Source organism: Strix uralensis, chromosome 19 (genome assembly GCF_047716275.1).
Source record: "Strix uralensis isolate ZFMK-TIS-50842 chromosome 19, bStrUra1, whole genome shotgun sequence".
NCBI lineage: Eukaryota > Metazoa > Chordata > Aves > Strigiformes > Strigidae > Strix > Strix uralensis.
The window spans coordinates 4,583,993-4,604,924 of NC_133990.1; the positions used below are offsets into that span (position 1 = coordinate 4,583,993).

The 20,932-nt window shown below is 38.2% G+C and overlaps 1 protein-coding gene across 3 annotated transcripts in view; it reads left to right on the forward strand.

Moving 5' to 3' along the window:
• FOXK2 (forkhead box K2) overlaps nucleotides 1–17,283 on the forward strand; it is a 49,064-nt gene extending 31,781 nt beyond the window's left edge. For 2 of the 3 annotated variants that reach the window (XM_074888973.1, XM_074888974.1), the window contains exons 2-9: nucleotides 2,337–2,531; nucleotides 5,269–5,416; nucleotides 5,874–6,020; nucleotides 8,939–9,132; nucleotides 9,959–10,134; nucleotides 11,181–11,477; nucleotides 11,728–11,937; nucleotides 15,080–17,283. In XM_074888973.1, coding sequence (XP_074745074.1) covers nucleotides 2,337–2,531; nucleotides 5,269–5,416; nucleotides 5,874–6,020; nucleotides 8,939–9,132; nucleotides 9,959–10,134; nucleotides 11,181–11,477; nucleotides 11,728–11,937; nucleotides 15,080–15,276 — 1,564 coding nt within the window. In that variant the 3' untranslated portion in view covers nucleotides 15,277–17,283. Of the gene's footprint in view, nucleotides 1–2,336; nucleotides 2,532–5,268; nucleotides 5,417–5,873; nucleotides 6,021–8,938; nucleotides 9,133–9,958; nucleotides 10,135–11,180; nucleotides 11,478–11,727; nucleotides 11,938–12,176; nucleotides 12,339–15,079 lie in introns of all 3 variants that reach the window. The other variant, XR_012631510.1, reaches the window with a different exon arrangement.
• Nucleotides 17,284–20,932: the final 3,649 nt, after the last annotated feature.

Consider the following 20,932-nt stretch of genomic DNA (forward strand, 5'->3'; position numbering starts at 1 on the left):
TTTTTTGTTCTTTTTTTCCAAACTTGATTGACATTTGAGGGCACCATGTCTCTGCTATACTTTGAAATCTCTGCTTTAGTCTTACCTGAGTAAGCTGCCTGTACCTTTTTTGCGAAAGATGCCCACAGGGCAGATAATACATGAGGGTAGTGCAATAGTGTGAGAAGGGAGATGTTTTAATATGCATACTTCCATGGAATTTTGGAGGAATTGTTGAGTATACATTTTACATGTTTCTATATTGCTGGTACTTGTGACTTAAGTTGTGAAGATCTGCCTCCTCCCCATCCTTACCCCACCTCAGCACTGTAGGGCTCTGGTTACTCATTATTATGTACTGGATTTTTTTACTAGGCAATAAGAAATCTAAGCAGTGAGTGAGCATCTAAAGCTGTCTGGTTGTTCCCATGTTTTTCTTAAGTTGAAATAAGTTTGGTCTGAAAAGCGTTAAGTTAAATTTGCAGGTATGGAGTAGCCTCAGAAAAATACAGAACAGGTGACTAAAGTTTAAACCTGTCCCTATGTCAGACAGATGTTGTTTGCTTTCTCGCAGGGATTTTATTTAATCTTTAGCAAAAAGGATGCCTTTGACTACCCGCTTTGCATACACTTAAGGAGTAGTGTTGTTGTTATTGCTGAGTGACTGAAATGTTTAGAAAACATTTTTATTACCAAAACAGCTGAGACCTTTTTCAGTTGTCACTAAAGCAATATAAACAAAAAATCTTTTTACTGGAAAAAGCAAAGAAATGAGTTGTTACTGAAGATACTAAAAAAACCTCAACCCCAACAAACTACCCAACCCAGAAATTGGTCCATTTAACTTTCTTGCTGAAATGTGTGTGCAGTTTTTTGGCATAGATTCTGTTCCTAATTTAGTACATTGAACATGTTTCAGAAATAGGTCGTCTGTTAAATTCGGACATGGTCCATACTGGAGAGTAAGACTGAGAGAAAAGGAAGGTCATTGTTGATTCTTTCTCTTTTTCCTGATTCTTGGGTGTGTATTGTAGGAAAAAAGAATCACTGTGGTGCATGTGGCAAGAAACATCGTGAAAATCAAATGCTGCCTTTGTTCTATAAACATCCTTAGATTAAATTTCAGAAATAAAAACCAAAACACATGAGAATTAGTGTTTTTAAGGCTACTCCACAGCTAAGTGTTCCTTCCAATTCTTACATCACTTTTGTGTTTAATATATTTTTCCAGAGAAATGATCACTTTTGTTTACAGTCTGTATCTTGCATTCATAGCTATGTTTCTTAGGCCTGCTCCACATGCTGTTGTTTCCTTTCTTTATAAAAGCTATATCTATCTAGAATCACTTAAAAAAAAAAAAAAAAAAAAGAAAATTTCTAAGGTTTGTTTCTGGTATTGTGTCGTTGGAAAGTCCTTTCCATCATGTAGAAGAGGTGTGTGAATATAATTGTGGGTTTAGTGCTGAGTGGAGTCTAACAGCTTAAGAATGAGGACATAGTAAAGTTATTTGAACTGTATTTTTATAGATGCTTTTGTTGAGACAAAATTAAGTTTCTTGTTTGCTCAATCTGTTTATTTACTGGGAAGTTATAAATAGCCTGTTCTGTTTAATTGGGTTAACTTCTAAATGCTATATACAGACATGCAGAAAGGAAAATACTTAAAGGTACATTCATTGTATTTTATTTTCCAAATTTTTAATTTATCGTTAGTCTTTAAATTTGGGCATGCAATCTTTGGTAATATACAAAAATGGGCAATTCATTGAAATTGGCTGTTAAATTCAGCTCTGCAAAAAGATATTTGAATGTAGTACTACAACAACAATGTACTCTGTAAATGATCAGAAATAGGGTTGGTATGCGTTTGATTTAATGAGTATTTTAAGAGAAAAGAAGCCAAATCTTTTAGTTAGACCAGTCTGTGAAACTGGGTAGACCTCAAATTGGCCAATATTTATATTCTTGATTAATTTTGATATCATGGACTGATTGTTCATTTGCCAAAGCTGTTTGTTGGCATCATAAAATAATAGCCTTTTGTCTTCAAAATAGTACTTCTCCTAGGGATAGTTTCAAGATCAAGAAATTTAGAGACAACGCACAGATCACCCTTGTTACAAAGAATTGCATTTGCTTATATTTCTTTCCAAATTTTAAAATCGCTTATTAGGGGATCTTTTCCTGGTCACATTGATCTTTCTGTATGATCTGTAAAATGAAGATGTTACAGGTAATTACATAAGATACCTTACTCTTTCGTTTTCATATAAGGTTAGGTGATACATGCAAGTTAAGCAGAAAATCTTACATTCTGCAATCAAGTGGCTTATATATTTGTTTTTTTTATTTTTCAGCTGTACTTTCAGGTTTCCCAGCACAAACATCAAGATAACATTCACAGCTCTGTCCAATGAAAAGAGAGAAAAACAGGAGGCCCCGGAGTCCCCAGTGAAGCCTGTGCAACCCCAGATCTCTCCCTTAACAATAAACATTCCAGACAACATGGCTCACTTGATCAGCCCTCTCCCTTCTCCCACAGGAACTATCAGGTATTTAAACCCTGCAGATTGCATATAGGACAATGTATGGTTACAGACTTGAGACAGTTTTCGAATTAATTTTAAGTATTTTGCTTTTGTGGTAAAAGTTGAGTTGAAGCTCAGCGTTACCTGCTTTGGAGAAAACCACCACTCTGCTAACTAACAAGATAGTTGCACGAACAACCTTGAATATTCAGATTTAATATGCTGAATGTGTAACAGTGTGCTCAGGAACCTGGCATTCTTTGCACAGCAAAGGAGCATATCTTTTTCTTGCATTCCAGGTGATTTAGATTGTTTTTTACTCTTGCATGCTTATGGCAACACTTTAAATAAGTCTAAATGATACCATTTTTAAACACTCTGATGGTCACTGTCCCCCTGAGGTTTATCATCAGAAAAAATGTGGTTTTGGTTATTATTAGTGTGGAAAATAAACTGATCTCTTACTCCAGAGATTACTGACTAGTCATTGCTGGAAGTAAACCGACTTAAGTTTTACTTAATATGCAGTGCAAGATGCAGAGTTTAGTGTAGGGAAGTCTTCGGTGGGGGGGGGTTAATTGGTTTTTTTTTACTTGCTGTGTTGCTTAGTTTGGTAATTGTAGCCATTGTTGGACTTGTTATTTGGGACAAAACTCAGTTAAACATAAGCAAGCTGTCTTTAGACACAATTTTAAAAATTCATAGAAAGTTCAGGAGCAAAAATTTCATTTAAAGGCACTGAAAGTTGTGTTTCAAAGTCATATATGCTTTTGAAAGTTTTTTTCTTCCCCTCTCACTTTCTATATCTTGAGTGAAGATTTTTTTTTTTAATGCTTGATTTTTTTAAAAATGTAGATCTTGTTAACAAAATTTAAATGTAAGGATAATTGACTTCTTTCATGCTTGTCAAGATCTTGATCTCAATATTGTAGTGTTTAATGACATCTATATAAATGGTGGAAGTAGAGAGTAGAGAGACCTAGACTTGACTGTGTAACAGGTTTGCCTTCTTATGAAAACTCAGGCAAAATATATCTTGCCCAAGAAATGACAGAGCAGCTCATAAATATTTTGGATAATATCACATATATCATCACAGTCTTTGCCTCACTATGAATTTTGTAATTCTCTTCAGGGCTTTCATGCACCTGTTGAGTATAGTTTATTACAAAAAAAAACCCCTACAGTTTTGAGTCTATTTTCAGAGCAAAGCTTGACAGTTTCTCTTCAAATCATCCTGTTTTGTAGAAGACTTGTAAACTTGCTTTGATTATACCATATGTGTCGCTTTGTCAATATATGCTAAAGTGAGCACAGTAGAGGGATGTTGTCAGTTGGTATGTGAAAACATAGAACAGCATTGACCTATATTTAAAAAAAAAATTAGTTACACGTTTTGGCTCTAATCAAGGATTCTTCCGTACAACACTTAAAAAATGCAATCTTCCTTGTATAGTATATCAGTAGTAGCAAATTGTTGGTGGATTTCTTGTGATGGGAAACTTGAATATTTTTAAACATATATATTGCCCAATCTACAGTGCCTGCCTTGTTTCTGTTTGTAAAGAGGGAGGTAGCAAAAAACTCAAGAGGCCAGACAGACAAACAAAACTTGAAGATATAAATTTGTTAAAGCTTTATTGTATAAACCTAAATATACATTCTCTAGCTTTATTTGTTACTCGATGTTTTGAACCGTAGATTCAGGTTAGGTTAGAGATTGTCTTTGGAGATAAGGCTGGTTCTGGAGGTGCAGCAGGCTTTGTCATTCTAGTTTTTCATTAACTTTTTTGGAATTTTTGAGGACTGTGTTGAATTACAGTATGAATGGCTGAGAAGTATGTGTCCTTGTAGAGAACTGCCAAAATTTTTTGGGGGGAGGGGGACAGACATCACCCAATGACTGTCTCCTGTTGGCTAAATGGAAACTGTAGAAGAAAACTGAATTTGTGCAGCTGTGGTTCTGTGGACTGTGCAAGACAGGGGGACAACTGTTAAAAAGATGTTACAGTGGAATTACACAATTTTATCTTGTTTTCTGTGACAGATAGCAAAACATGAGGTATCAAGAGACACTTCTTTCATTTGTTTGGCACTATCTTTTGCTTTGTAACAGTGTATCTGCTCTGTTGGCCTAACAGTGTGTTAAATTAGATGGGTCGGTGCTGATACATCCCATTTCTAGATAGGTTTATGATTTTTATACATACATATGTGTGTGTATGTATGTGCACATACTTGTAAACACTTAAAATAATGTTGGCTTAGATTTAAATGAGAATCAAAACTTTTTTTTCCTCACTACTTGCTATATTTTCTCAAATATGCAAAAATACTGCACAGGAGAGATGATCTTTTTTGAGCAGACTGAATACAAGCATATGGCAGAAATTTCATGCAAGATGTGTTTCTTGTTTCAAGCGAGTGTCTTAAAATTCGTGATTGCTTATGCAGTTAAAGTGGACTTTTCTGTTGGCAAATCTTACACACACACAGTACAACCTAATAAATCAGTTAATCCTTCTGAGGAGGAAAGCCTGAGCTTCACTTGACAGGTTTCTTCCTGCAGTGATTTTAATTCCCATGGATGAGTTAGAAAGGCTTGGAAGATGGGGTTTATCATGGAAATACTGACAGACCCTTAACTGTAGTCTAGAAGCTCTCATAGTGGGCTTTTCTGCAATAAGAGCTTTTTGATTAGACATAATGTGGTGATATACTGTATAACAAAATAGTAGGATCTTCTTTTTATGCTCTACAGTGCTGCAAATTCCTGCCCATCTAGCCCCCGTGGTGCAGGCTCTTCAGGGTACAAAATGAGTCGTGTAATACCATCTGACCTACATTTAATGGCTGACAATTCACAGTCAGAAAATGACAAGGAGGCATCGGGTGGAGATAGCCCAAAGGTAAACATTGTTTGAAATCAGTCCCATAAATTACATTTTAAGTGAATGTAAGACTTCTGAAATGTTGTTTGCTAATGTGCACTAAGTCATAATTTAACATTACAGACTTTAAAAACAGTTTGTAGGGTTTTGTGATTAGATTTATTTATGTATTTATTGGAGTTATTTATTTACCTCCCTTCCCTTTGGGGGAGGGTCTTTGTGTATTTTCAGTTATATATCTGTTTATAGGCTACTGAAAATTCTTTACTGTTGTGTGTTTCCCCTAATTTTTAATGTTATCTTAAAATCTGCTAATCAGAAGAGCAAAATTGTCTTAGTTTCTTTTCTGGCTCAAGATTTTGGTTGTCCAAAAGTGCCTTAAATCAAGGTAATTGTGTTTTGTATCTTTTGATTTAGAAAGAGGTGTGTGTATCTTTGAAGTTTATTGATGCAGACTTTTCTTTTTCTTGTACAGGACGACTCTAAGCCACCTTACTCCTATGCACAGTTAATAGTACAAGCAATTACAATGGCACCTGATAAGCAGCTTACACTAAATGGAATTTATACGCACATAACTAAAAATTATCCATACTACAGGACAGCAGACAAGGGCTGGCAGGTAAATTTGATTGCTGGACTGTCTTTTTTAGTTGTGAGTAATACTGGCAGCTGTAGATGGTCATAAGAAGTCAATTGGTGAGCCTAACAGCCCTTCATAAATAGCATTTGTTAAATGAGTGTGTTTGTCTTTTTCCTGATTGTAAGTTCTCCAACAAAATAGGCAATTTACATTATTCTGTATTGGAAACGTTGCTTTATTCATGGAATGGTATTCCCTAAACCCCTAGGAGGGATACATACAGACTTTCAGGGAAGAAAAGTACAATTGGCACTGTGGATTTAAATATCCGTATGCTATCTGGGAATGTAGTTGTGCTCTGTAACTTATAATTGTGTAAACATCCATATTGTTATCTTGAGATAAAATTAAGATATTAAATGTTACAAGTTCAGTTTTATTTGAAAATGGTGATCTTTACCATGCAATACAGTGAAGGAACAAGTGTGTGTTACCTGTCGTTATCTTGCACTGTTATGTGCCCTTTTTTATTTGTGAACTTAATTGTTTCTGTATGGAGTTAGACCAAACCCTTCAATTCTGTAGAATTAATTTCTGCTTTCTTTTCATTTTTAAAGAGACCAACCTCAGCATTTGCCAGGATGACTAACTGAGCATGAATCAGTCTGGCATAGTCTTTCCAGACACGCATAAAGGTTCAATGCCTTTGCTGCTGTTTTTAGTTTCAGCAAAGGACAGAAGAGCACAATTAGCAGGACTGGCCAGTTTGCCGGTATAACATTCGGACTGTACTGTTGACCGTGGAGTATCAATTTCACTGTGTTGCTGCTTAGTACAGTCATGAGCTGCAGCAGAGGCATGCTCTGAAGTTATTTTCAGGGAAGTAAAATTTGAAGAGACTGGGGGAGGGGAAAAGTGAGGAAGTGTTAATACTTGTTGTACAAGTAGAAGAGTAAAGAATACGTGCCTCTTCAGTAGAGGAGTAGATTTTTAAATATTAATCACATAGTTATTTGTCATAGGGCCTATATGAAAGTTGAATTACTCTTAGAGGAATTCCAAGGTTAGTGGGGAATGTAGCTGTTCCAAGCTTTTTGCTGATGGTTTGTCTAGTAAAGGCCTTAGCTGTTGTTGTGGCTAGGAAGTCTCTTTTGTTTCCCTTTCACACATAAGCAGTGCAGAATCCTGTCTGCAGTCATACTAACAGATCTGTTTTAGCAACAAGATTCTGTTTATAAAATGTTGGTGTGCTTTTTGCTCCCTATTCTGAAATACCTTGAATATCTGTGTGTGTAACGCTTCTTTATGTAAGCATCATGGAACCAAACATGCACAGACATTGTAATGCACGGTTAAAGAATTCTGCCTTTAGCACAGTGTATGTATTTAGATGTATAATAATTCACAAAACCAAGGTGATAGACACAGCAGATATATAGTACGTTCTGAAATAATTAACACCTATTCATAAGAACAATTGGAGAAGCTGAAAATCAGATGCTGTTTGGTCACTAGTCATATAACGCACTGCTGTAACACTAACAGGTGTACCTCAGGTCTGAAGAGCTCTGCTAGTTTTTATCCATCAAGTGTTAGATTACAGTTAGGGTGACTTATATGATAGATGTTGTAAGTAATATTTGAGGCTATGTATGTGCATGTTATTCAAAACAGGGGACATACACACGTGTATAGTATCTAAATCCTATAGCTTAACGAACAGTATTGAGGTATTTATATCCTTTATTATATAAAGGTCTCATTTTGTTAAACACTTGAAGACTCCTCTTTGTGAATTTGTTTAGCAGGTACTCTTGGATCTACTTTTTTATTCTAGCATATGGAGAAATAAATACAATTTATAAACATGTTCTTGGCATCTTTCTAGTTCTGTTTCAGTCTTTGGCAGGGAAAACCATTTCTGGTTTCATCAGTTTGCATTTAAGAAACCATACATGGTTATCATTGCTTTAAGTTTTCCGAACTTGCCATCAGGGTCATGAACTCAGACATTTGAGCAAGATTTGCATTTGATTTTGCAAATTTTTAAGAGCTTTTGTTAACATAAAGCTTTTTCTCCTTTTTCCCTCTGTTCCCCCACAAGTATTTCAGTATGTGTACTTATCATTATTTTCTTCTTGTTCAGTGTTAATGTTTAGAGAGATTTTGGGTTTATCGATCTTTAAAAAAAAAAATATTTGTATAAAGCCAAGCATAGATACAGCCACTTCAGGGTGTTAGCAGTTTTCTAGATCTCTCTGATTGAAGAGTTGTTTGTGTTAGAGCAAAGTGAGGATAAAGTAATGTGCAAACTAGAGTGCAGTAATGAAGATCTCGCTGAAGAGCTGTTTTAGGACCTGCTGCCATTTGTTGTTTTTCTAGACACACTAAATCCTTGGCTCCTTTGTTGAGACAGACTGGACTGTGGGTGAACTCCCAACAATCTAGCTGCATTTGGAACTTGTGTAATTTAACCTTTTCTTTCTGTGTTGTGGAACAGTAACAAGGTTATCATACAAGATCAGAATCAGTATATGCTGTATTTTACTGGCCCTCCTAGAATGAACTGATATTTTCTTTGACACCTGGGGAAGGGTGGTATATGAAGACTGTTGTTGGTTTTTTGTTTTGTTTTGTTTTTTTTTTCCACTGCGTTATGCGCAAGTATTTGTAGTGTTCTAATAGTTTGTTGCAATCACCGTGTTTCTCATTAGAGAATTAAATGGGATTCCTGTTATTGCCGCGTTAGCGTACTGGTTTTTTAATTGTTGGGAAAGAGTTGAAAAATGCAAGAGTCCTTTCAGGTTTATGGCACTGCCTTTGTAGTGCTCTGAGTTCTGTTGAATTAAGGAATTAGAGCTGAACCCCGAGACTCCTATAGTACGAACTGCTGCAGTAGGCCACATTCTGACTTGGAAAAGTTATATGAATTCTACATATTTTTTTATGTTCCATAGAATTCAATACGTCACAATCTCTCTCTGAATCGTTATTTCATCAAAGTACCACGTTCCCAGGAAGAACCAGGCAAAGGCTCATTCTGGAGGATAGACCCTGCCTCTGAAAGCAAATTAATAGAGCAGGCTTTTAGGAAAAGGCGGCCTAGGGGAGTACCTTGCTTTAGAACCCCTCTGGGACCACTCTCTTCTAGGTAAGGAAAAACAGATGAACAAAAAGACTATGGCTGTTGTTTAATCTTCAGGCTGATACAGACTTGATAGTTTTGGATACAGTCACAAGTTTAGTAATTTAATTTCATCCAGACTCAGTATTTGAATTCTGTGTCATTTGCTAGGAGGCTGCCCCATACACTAGGCTTGTTTTTATTGCTTGTTTTTAGCATTAAAGAACTGACTTGGTTTGCATAACTAACTGTCAGATTGTTAATGTAAGCAAGCCTTCCTGTACCTTTGGGTTTTTTCTTTTTACAGAATTATAATTTGAATTTCTAACTGCCATCTACTGCATTTAAAAACTGTTTGCAAAGAAAATTATCAAATACCAAGTAGTATTTTATTGAACTTAGAGATGACAATTATATAATTAGTTTGATAACGTTCAAGCAGAATTCATGCTGGGGAAATACATGAATTTAAATTATTCCCTCTGTAAAGTTATAGCCTTTCTGCTGGTGCAGATCTTTTATTACTTGCCCTGTAGACTGAAATTTGCTCATCATTCTTCTCCACCAGAAGAAATGTTCATGTTTCACAGATTTAGAGAGTCTCCCTAAGAAGGCATCCAGCCACTTCTTCTCCATTAACTATACCTGAAGTTTGCTTTTAAATTCTGTCTCTGTTTAACAGAAGCTTTATAAAAGATCATCAGAACTGCTTTGGGTTGTAACTGTACTTGCCGGAAGGCAGAGGTGCCCTCCTGTGGGCAGTGTGTGTTATGGTCTCTTTAGAGGAAGGTCACTGTCTTTCACCGTTCAGAAGTTAAAACACATCAGCTGCTGCTTTCATTTTTAAATACAGAAGTGCCCCAGCTTCTCCTAATCACTCTGGAGTGTTGTCTGCGCACTCCAGTGGAGTCCAGACCCCCGAGAGTCTGTCCAGGGAAGGATCTCCAGTCCCAATGGAACCTGAGCCTAGTGCTATCCAGCCAAAACTAGCGGTAATACAAGAAGCGCGATTTGCACAGAGTGCCCCAGGTGAGGAATCCTGAAATAAGCGTTTGGGGGTTGGAGGTGGGAGAGGGCTAACATATAAATATCACCAAGACTTCACATGTACACCAAAAAAAAGGGGAAATATTTAACCTCTTAACATTTACAGCAAATCTTTAATAAACATGCCAGGGAAATTCTGTTTGCATACAGACTGTTATCTCTGTGCGTTCCAGCACCCTTGATCACTTTGTTACTAAGCAGAGTTGTGCTTCTGTCCTGTATAGGACCGTACTGTCTTACAGCAGTTGTCACTTCCTTTCAAAACGTATTCTTTCTGGTTTAGGGAAAACAAACAAACAAACAAAACCCAAACCATGGCCTTTATGTTACTTGGGTTACAGAAATAAGCAAATGTCTCACATCTGTAGTTATGCCATCCTTTCAAAGGTGGGGATAAAAAGAATTGAAAAGGATAAAGAGAGTAAGGATAAATTTGTGTGTAAGAAATTTCCTATTTAAAAAAAAAAAATAATGAATGAGCATAAGGCGTGATGGAATAAAGGTGTACTTGTTTCATTACCTTGGTTTATATACTTTTGCCATCCATTTTCTTGGTGATATTCTGGTACTACAGAAGTGCCGGTGACCGTTCCGTGGTGAAGGCAGACATGATCCGAAGCAGGGACACCAGGCTTTCCCCAGCCTCGGAAGCTGAGAGTTTTGCCAGTGCAGACCTGCTCCACACAATACCTGAAGCACATATACGTTCCCGTCGATGGAAGGGGCTAGTTTTACTAAACGAGTGTTAAACATAGCTTTGGTAGCACAGCTGCATTTGGGGAGAGGGGGGGGGGGGCTTTCGCCCAAATGGTGTTTGGGTCTTTGCTAATACAGCACTTACCTCGAATATGTGGCTTGGAATAGCCGTGTGTCATAATCTTCATTGTCCGGTTTTATCTTTTGGATCGTTCAGGCATTAGTGAAGGAGGTTGTTAATCTTCTGAGGCTTTAGTGTAAGTTGAAAAGAATGACTGGCTTAAAAGAAATAACTAAAATTGTCAGCCTAATTTTTATCTCTTTCTTGGTAGGATCACCTCTATCTAGCCAACCAGTTTTAATTACTGTACAACGGCAGCTACCACAAACTATTAAACCCGTCACCTACACTGTTGCAACTCCTGTGACAACATCGACATCCCAGCAGCCTGTAGTTCAGACAGTTCATGTTGTCCACCAGATACCAGCTGTGTCTGTCACAAATGTGACTGGATTAGCACCAGCAAACACTTACACTGTAGCTGGACAGGCAGTAGTCACGCAAGCTGCGATGGTAACCCAACCCAAGGTGGAACCTCAAGAGAATGGAGACCACAAGGAAGTAAAAGGTGAGAACCTGTGGAGTTCTTTGTTTTGCTTTGTTAATTTGTTAGCTCTTTATACAGAAGGATCATTATTTAAAACTTACTTCCAGATGAACACTTGAAATGTTTGGCTAAAACGAGGATTGTGCATCATAATTTCTGAGCTATGTTGGAGCTAGTAATAAAACTTTTTCATTGAGGGTTGATTGAGTTAAAAGAAATGGATCTTTAACACTTTCTTGTTTTTAACAATGTTTTATTTTCTGTTTTTCAGTTAAAGTGGAGCCTATACCTGCTATTAGTCATGCTGCAATAGGAGCTGCTAGTCGTATCATTCAGACATCTCAGACCACACCCTTACAGACAGTTACTATCGTGCAACAGGCACCTCTAGGTCAACACCAGCTACCAATAAAAACTGTAACGCAGAACGGAACGCACATAGTACCTATCACCACTGCGATACAAGGACAGGGCAACGCTGGTACGTACTGGGTTAATATGTTCTGTTGCTTTGTATGTGTTAAAACCTCAGTGTGACCAGTGCAGAATTTTTGAATTCTGTTTTCATGTCTGTCTTAGTTACACTGAAAACTAAGTTCTGCAAAAAATTTAGATTACAGCCTTTGTAAGGGATTGTTCCCTCCTTGTTGGTAAGAACCGGTGTTTCTCCTCATTGATGATTACCTGAACAGCTATTTATTCTCTTTGTGGTCATTATAGGGATGTACTTAGTGGTGACAACCCGTCCTCCCTCCTCATTAAACCCAGGATATAAACAAGTTTTAAAAGAAGTTCCTGTAAAACAGTGCCATTAAAATGGTAACTGCTCCCCAGATGATTTGTCAAGATCCAACCAACAGGAAAACAAGACAGAACTTGCTTGTGGGTTGGCTTTTTGAACTGTTACTTTTTATTCTGTTTTTATTGAACCTGTACTAAAAATGACAAAAATTCTGTAAGATTTTGAGATTCTTCTTGTCTGAATACCATCTTTCCCCTCTCAGACTTGGCAATACTTTGTCATGATTTTCATATACTCATGCTTGTTCACAGAACATTGTTTTGGTTTGCTTTGCAGGTGCATACAGCTTGTTCTAACAGTTTCACTTTGAGATGTTACCTGATACTGAACGAGCTTTTTTGTCATAAAATAGGTTTATAGAATTAGTTTTAGGCTACCTTATATCAATTTATTACCTGCATTTTTGCTCTAAAGTCTTTCTGATGAAGTGAATTATCTGCTTTCTCTTCTGCTCTTCTTCCATCACTGACATTTATAGGTCAGTGTTTTGTCTGCTTCCACTTAATTTCCAGCTTAAGTAAAGCAAAAGCAATCGCTGTCAGACTTCATATGCACTTTTTTTGCCAGAAGGGATATATGAATTGAACTGAGAGTCATGAAATATACTGAAAAGTTATTTTTTAAAAGTAAGAAATAATTCGTTTTGTCTCTTTCCTGAACTCTGAAAACCCAGCTGATTTCAACATGTTTTCCTTGGTAGGGAAGCCTCATGGCTGCTAGGTGTGTTTAAGGAATGTGTCTGAACGTAGGAGTAGAATTGGGGTGCTTCTCACTATTTCACTGTGTCTGTTAGGGGTGTGCTTGCAGTGATGGGAGTTTTCACTTTGAGATTCCTGGGCTTAAATACCTCATGAGATGTTCACATTTTGAACAGCAAGTGAGGTGTATTCCAGGTGCTGGTGTCTCTGTTACAGTAACTCCTAAACCAGCAAGATACCAGGTAATTCCCTGGCAAAGCATCTAAAGGGGGGAACCGGGCCTACAGAAACACAGATTTGTTTGTACGTGCCTACAAATACGTCTGTGTTCACACTCGTACACATGTCTGTGTTCATGTGCATACATCTGTATTTACACACACATTCGTTATGGGTGTGTGTTTATATCTCTGCATTTGGAGAAAGAAGATTTGTGCAATCTGAAAGCTGAGAAGTCCAGAACAACTACTGTTCTAACATTCTCTGTTTGTAGAAAGAAGGTGCTTTCAGATCTTACTCTCAGCAAAACAGTTTGGCAGCGCTTTTTACTACCTGTCAGTCTAACTGAAAGCTGTGCAGTCCAAAATAAATTCAGGTCTCTTACCGCAGACTAAAATGATGTAACTAGATATTCTTTATTTTGACTTTCAGTGTAGATTTCAAACATCAGTGTTCTTTTGTGTATTTCATACTTCTGTGTATCAGCTGTGGCTGCAGCCAGCAAGTCTCTTTCTACTAAACAGACCCCGGAGCGAATAATGCAGTAGTAGTCTTACTGTGTGTTTGAAGATGAGGGGTGAACTTCTTGTTTTTATTTAAGCAACAGTAAATTTGCAGTAAGGCGTTTTATTCAGAAGTAACTATCTCTACGGCATCTATTCAGAAATTGTAGAAGGAACAGCTTTTCTAGTAGAAAAGCTGAATGAATGTTGAGATACAAGAACAAATGATTATACAGTTTCAGTGAAGCTTTTTGCATCAGGTAAATATTTTCTGAAGTATTTGTTCTACCAGTAAATACTAAGTACAAACCACTTTGGTTCCATGCAGAGGTGATATTCCAGGTGTTCTGTAGGATAGCTTACTGAAAGCAAATGTAGCAACTTTAGCAAATAAGAATTCCTTATGGACCTCATGTTTAAGCTCCACTAGCAGGGAATGCTGTAATAATGTCACCAAAGCGCTGGTGCTGAAGAAAAGGAGCTTGTGTGTAAAAAAAAAAAAAAAAAAGCAGGTGGTTTGATAATGCTTAGATAAATTTTTATGAAATGCAATGAATAAGTAAATATATAATTAGTATTTTGCATTATTTGCAAAGACATTTGAATAGTTGGTTTAATAAAGTCAGGGCCGATATTGAGAAGCAGATTGTTAACAGCAGGTAGAGGGAAGGAACCTTTGGATGTCGCGGAGAGTTTAAAGGACTGTACTCACCTATTAATGGGGACTTGGACTCCCACAGAATGAGAAAGATTCAGGCTTTTGAACTACATACATTTCTGTTGATCTCGTTCAGTTGTGCACTTGAATCTAATCAAATGCATCATTTCTTAACGCTACTACTCGTTAAAGCACTGCCTTTTTCTTACATTGTGGGTAAATGTCTCATCTGTCAGAGAGGCACCGCTGCCTGAGTCGTGTACATCTCATGGCTGTGTGAATTGTGTAGCTTTTCTTAAATAGCTTATGGCCACAGATGACTCTGACACGGTGGTGCTCTCCTTCCGGGGCAAGGAATGCATTCTGCAGAGATCATAGACATGGCCAGAACCTACTGAAAGGGGATTTTGAATTTGCTTCCCAGTTCTGTCACAAATTCTGGTGTAGCTTGGCTTCAGTCGTTTAGTCCTTCTCTGTCTCCAGCTCTCCATTGACAAAATGGAGATACTTCCCTGTTCTCCTGCCTTTGTCCAAATGTGCATGAATGTTGAGTGAGTTGGGAAAATGTCCTTCAGGTTTGTACAAAGATTAAGCAATTGGACCCAAACCCTGGTTGGGATTGCTAATACCCCACGTAGTATCAATAAAGGAATTTTTAATTTTAATGAAAATACAAGTTTGCTTTCAGTATCATCTGTTTTGACAAGGATTAGGGTGCTGAAGTTTTTATTATCTTTTTACAGCTGCTGCGAGTCCTTTGCATATGTTAGCAACTCATGCATCTGCATCGGCATCTCTTCCAACAAAGCGCCAGAACGGAGACCAGTCAGAACAGCAGGAACTCAAACGTATCAAAACAGAAGATGGAGAGAGCATAGTCATAGCTGTTAACGTGGACACCCCATCTGTGGCAGTGAGTGATAAAGGCAGCCAGAACTAGAAACTTAGGGGAGTTTTCTTTTTTTAAAAAAAAAAATAAACTCCATGGTGCCAAAAGGAGACACTTAAGTATAACACCTAAAATGTTGGAACATGTTCTCACGCAGTGGGGAAAGGGGCCCTGTGATCAGACTTCAACTTTCAGCACTGAAAAAAACCCAACACAGGTGGCCTTAAAACTTGGTAATTTAAAGTCAAACTGCAAAACATCTTGTTCCAGAGGCTGTGACCCCCGCTCCTCCCTGCCCCCTACCGAACTGTGCACACTGAGAAATACAGTGTTGGGGAGGGCTGCAGCTTTAAAAAAATCTTTATCAGATTATTTTAAGGACTGAGTATCTCAGTGTAACGGCAGCATGATAAGCGCTTAGTGTGAACTGGTTTCAAACGATTGTATATTCCTTAAAGGGAACAGAGGCAAGGAGCCATTTCCTACATCTTGGCAGCTAGCCTTTCATAATGACCTACCCGATGCAGTTGTTGGTAGATATGCAGTATTTTGTTGTTCACATGTGGAATTAGAAATTTTTGAGGTGTATTTTCATTTCTTTGCAAAATAATGGGGTCTTTGACATTTCAAATCACTCCATTTCTACTCCGGAAACTTTGGAATCACACAATACTTTTCATGTGAAATTTTGTTTGGTAAAAAACTGAATGTAGGGTTTTTTTAACCAATGGAATGATTTACTTTTGTCTGTCCTGTTAAAGTTCAGATAAAGCTACTTTATTACATCTGCAAATTTTCATATTTTAGCAGTTGCCTGATAAATTTAATCAAATTTTATTACCATGTGTAGTGATCAAATGCTTCTTTGGGCTTGCATGTAACTGATTAGAAATTACAATGTAAATGAGCCGTTAACTGACGTAAAGAACTGCTATGAATTTGACCAGAGCTGCACTTACCTGTTTCTCTTTCTGCTACCTTTTGCTGTTTGTTACTTTGTGTTGACTTTGACTGTCCCTGGCATATTTTTCCAGTCTAAAGTAAAACAAGAGTCTCGCTTAATATTGTGTATGTTTAAGATAACAGACTGTTCTTCATTTAGAAAGATGAAATTCTTTATCACGAGTCCTTTTAAAAAGAGTAAAATTATCTTGTCAGAGGTATATTCGATATTTTTAAGCTTAAGCACCCATCAGTAGAAATTAATCTGACCAGTTTCTCCGTAACACTTTTGATGTCATACACTGACCTTTTGGGGTCTCCATTAAGAGTAGCTGTTGTGGTTTTCTAACAGTGGCTACCATATTATTATAATAATTTTTTTTTTTAAGTGTGTGTTCTGCAGTTGAACATTTTAAAATGTATTGGTAATTTCTCACTTTAATTGTGGTAATAGATTCCACTTTACATTTCAAAATTAAATTTGAACGTAAGGCTGCTGTTCAGTCTTTAATTCACATAATGTCTTATTTCCTCATGCAGTAAGGTGAGTGAAAGCTAGATAGTTGGCTTAATTTGAATCTGATTTTTGTCATTTTCTGTAATAATGATGCATTATTTATATTTCCTTTCCTGCTATGAAAGGAAAAACTGTATTTTCATGATGGACTGAACAGTTTGGAGTGGTTTATTTAGGCAGCTTTTGGGAACTATTTACCTAAAGACCAAATATGAGAAATCTGTACAAGTTTTGTGTTCATCCACAAAATGGAACTGTTACAATGTCTCTGCAGATAATACATATTAAAAAACTATGAAAAAAACAAACTCTACACAAGCTGAATTTATAACAGGCATTTAAAAAAAAGCATAACCTGAAAAGAAACATTTCTGTAAAATTGCAAGATTTTCTTTAGAGGTTTTAAAAATAAAAAAAGTAAAGTTTTAACATACTTTTTTTAAGAAAAAAATCCAGTACTAGTAATTTAATTTGGTGTTGAATGAATTGACTAGAATGTGGTTTATTTTCAGAAGTGAGAATCTGTTCACAACTAGGGCTAGGTGAATAATAGTGTATAAGATTTTTTAAATAAAATTAAATTTTATTCAGCAAATCAACTAAGTTGAAATTACTCAACAAGTGTGTTTGAAATATTTATGTATATTTTGGGGTGATTAATCCAATTTATGTTGGCAGTGCCACAGGAACGGTATCAGACCAAACAAGCCAAGGTGATCCTTACTATCAGTTAACGGTAGGCAAGCGGTACGTGGTGTCCTCCTGGGTAGAGGGGGAGATGAGAATATGGCCTGGCTCCTGAGCCTGTAACCTCGTGGTGTTTTACACTTTCTGGTGCGTGTGGAATTTGGCACAAGAACACGTCTTCGTTCAGATGGATAAACCCTTTGAAAAAGCTGTGTGCGATGTGAGAAAACTGCTTACGTTCTTACATAAAAATAACATCTGCTTATCCGTGCTTTTGGGGATGCTGAAGAATGCTCATACAGGATAATCCCCAGTGCTTTTGTCTAATGCAGACTTCTACGTCTTACGTGTCAGGCCTTACTAAATTGAGTCGTCGGACTGCTGAAACAAAAACTGTTCCCTGGTTTGTCTACGTATTTATGTGCTTCCCACTATTAATACAGCGATGGGTACCGCAGAGTAGCAAAGGCTGAGTGAGACTCCTGTCACACTGCTGCTGCTGAGGGGATGCTCGTGACCTTTCTTAAGTTGGGCTTACGTGCTGGTCATCCTGGCCTCCTGCGGTCAGTGTCATCTTTCTTTTGCAAAGGAGAATCTCTTCAGGTGATGCATGTATGTAGAGATTTGACCTCTCTTTAGGAATTGATGTTCCCTTTCCAGTTACCTTTTGTGTTTTACGATGCATGGTATTATTTCCTTTTGTGCTCCTTCCAGGCTGCCTGTTCAGTGTTCTTTCTGTTAAGAGTCAGCTTTTGTGTAATCTTTAACTTTGAAAAAGACTCAGAATTCTGACCTGTGGAAGACCTAAGTGTGCATTTGCTTCTAGTGATGGAAGTGTTCGTCTCCACTGCTGGTGAGTTCTGTCCTCCTTGCAAGAGATCCCTCTCCCTGACCTTACGCCCGCTTTGGTTTTGATCCCGCTGCGTGTGGCAGTGGCCCCACGTCCCCGCGGGTTTGGGAAGGCGGCAGCTTTCTCCTGGTCTCCTGGCAGGGGGATATTCTTGCCTTTGGACACCGCAGTTCTGCCTTCGTGCTGCAGCTGTAGGGTATCGTGTGATCCAGCAAAGTGACACCGAGTCTTCAACACGGAGAGGGGACTGGGGAGGGAGTGGGGGGAAAGGCTAATTCTTTTTGCTCTGTGTGGTTAGTCTCGGTTCTGAGCTGCTGCCTCCCCCCTGCCCACATTGCAGTGCACTTACCACAGCGGTAGCAGTCTTTATTATGCCGTTTTAATTGTGCTGATTAAGGTAAATACCTGTACCGTGCTAATGCCAAAAGCTACCTGCAAAAGCACTTCTGCTTCATAAACTGCTTCACAGTACAGATTGCTGTGCAGGAGGCAAAACTGGAAAGTCTTTGCCTTTACTTGCATGATTGTTACCATACAGGTTCATTTTAAAATGTTGCTTTTTAGAATCGCTACATCCAAAAGCGGAACTTGGAAGTTCCAATGATCTATGTGCAGATCTGTGTTTTGTGTCTTGATTTAATTGTCCCCAAAAGGTAAATTTTGAGTGATTGGTAGTCATCAATACAGGTTGGGTTGTGATTTTATATATATATACATGTCTGTGTGAGAGAGATCTAAAAATAGTATTTTTATATATACATCTCATCTACACTGAATTGAGTGTTGCTTTCTACTAACCCAGTTGACCCCTTTCTGCACACACGTCTTAACTACATAGTTTAACATTCTTGCCAAGAATCCTGCACTCTAGTGACACACAATTGCTAAAGGGAATGTGTGAAGTTAGTGCCTGGGTTGCTTTTAACCATCAGGTTGTTCTTGATCTTATTTGTGGACTCACAGATGAAAACAAGTTTTATTTCTGTTCCTACTTGTTTTCTTTCCCAACTATTAATAATCAAGCCATACTGAATTATTTTCTGCATGTATCAGAGGCTCATTCCTCTAGAAGTTGTGTTAGCATTTGGGGGCTGATTTCAGGTACGTAGCCAGGGATTTGCATTAGTGCAGTGATTTGACTTCAAAAAGCATTGGCCACAAATGTGTTGATAGCACATGCTGCCATGGTAACAGATAGATGATTATTTTTTTTAAAAAGTTTAATGAGATGTGCGCTTACTGGAATAATTTTCATTAATGTTGGTTTGGTTTCTGATCCTCTTTTTATGCATTAGTTATGTTCTTGTTTCTCATCAGAGTTGGGGAAATGCTTCTGTCTGAAGTACTAGAAAAACTTACTAGGATGCTGGGTCAGGTTTTCATGTCAATACTTTGAAGAAATGTTGGGGAGAAATCAAAGGGCTGTGAAACTACTGTCAAGGGCTGGAATATTGGAAGCTGAAAGAGCGTAACCTATTCCTTTAACAAAAAGAATGGACTATTGTGTGAAATTCCACAGAATCTCTTACAGACCAGACCAAACAGAGTCATTGGCTTGTTTAAACAAATACAACCTTTGGGGAAGAAGGAGAAAAAACTGCAGTAAAACGGGGGCATTGAGATGGCTTAGTAAGAAAGAGGTGGATTCACTAGCGTGGGACTCCAGCACGAGGGACTGTCTGAAGCGGACGTTGTTCTGTAGCCTTTGTCCTTGGGTCAGCAGCGCCTGCCGCAGCTTCTGGCCTCCAGCTGTAAGAACTGGTCTTGTGTCTCGCGTCCTCTAACCTTACTGGTTCATCTTTTATTTGCTGCTTTGATGTGAATACCTGAAGGTTCTGGAAGAAATACTTGTTTCCGAAAGAAATGGCTCCTGCTGGCAAATACTTGGAATTACCGTTGAATTTATTGCACTGGCTGATCTTTTAGTTCTCCTTTCAGGATTCTGAGCTGTGAAACAGGCGCTACGGAGAGACAGCAAAACAGGGGGAGAGAAGGTGTTTGGTTATTTTTAAATACAAAAGAAATTAATAATCTGTAAATAGCTGATGCTGGTGGAAATACATTGTTTTTCAGGAATAGTCACGTTTTAGACTTACTCTGCAAATCGTGCCCTTTCCTCACCGATGAACAGTCTGCACCACTGGCCTGTGTCCTCCCAGTCCGTGGGGTGCTCTGAGCGGGGCTGTCTCCCGAGGCCACGTGTTTCTAGCTGGGAGTTAAGACACTCTACTTAAAGGAATAAATGCTGTTGGACCTCTGGACTGTAATACTCATCCTAAGCTAACAACTTGACATTTTGAAATCTACTTAATCCTCTTCTGTCACATAGACTTCTGACAGCTTGCCTTGCCCCCTTTAACTCTGCAGCCTCCTGTAGAGCCGGGGGGTGTCTGGTGGTCTGGTCCTTGGCAGCTTTGCCTGCAGCGAAGCGTCTGCCCCTCCCTGGGGATGGCGGTTCGGTGCTGCCCTGTGCAGGGCGTCACGCTGCTGCTGTGACCCCCCCCCAGCCTGTGCTGCTGCCGCTTCACCCTGCGCCGCGGCATTGGGGAAGTCAGCGTGGTGGAGATGGGGTCTACCTCATACTTAAAGCACTATTTATTTTCAAAAAAGTGACCAAAATACTATTCCACTTGATTGTAGATGTATGCTTATCCTCTGTCCTGCTTAATGCAAATTTTGGTTACATTTACCTACATAATGCAGTACAGCAG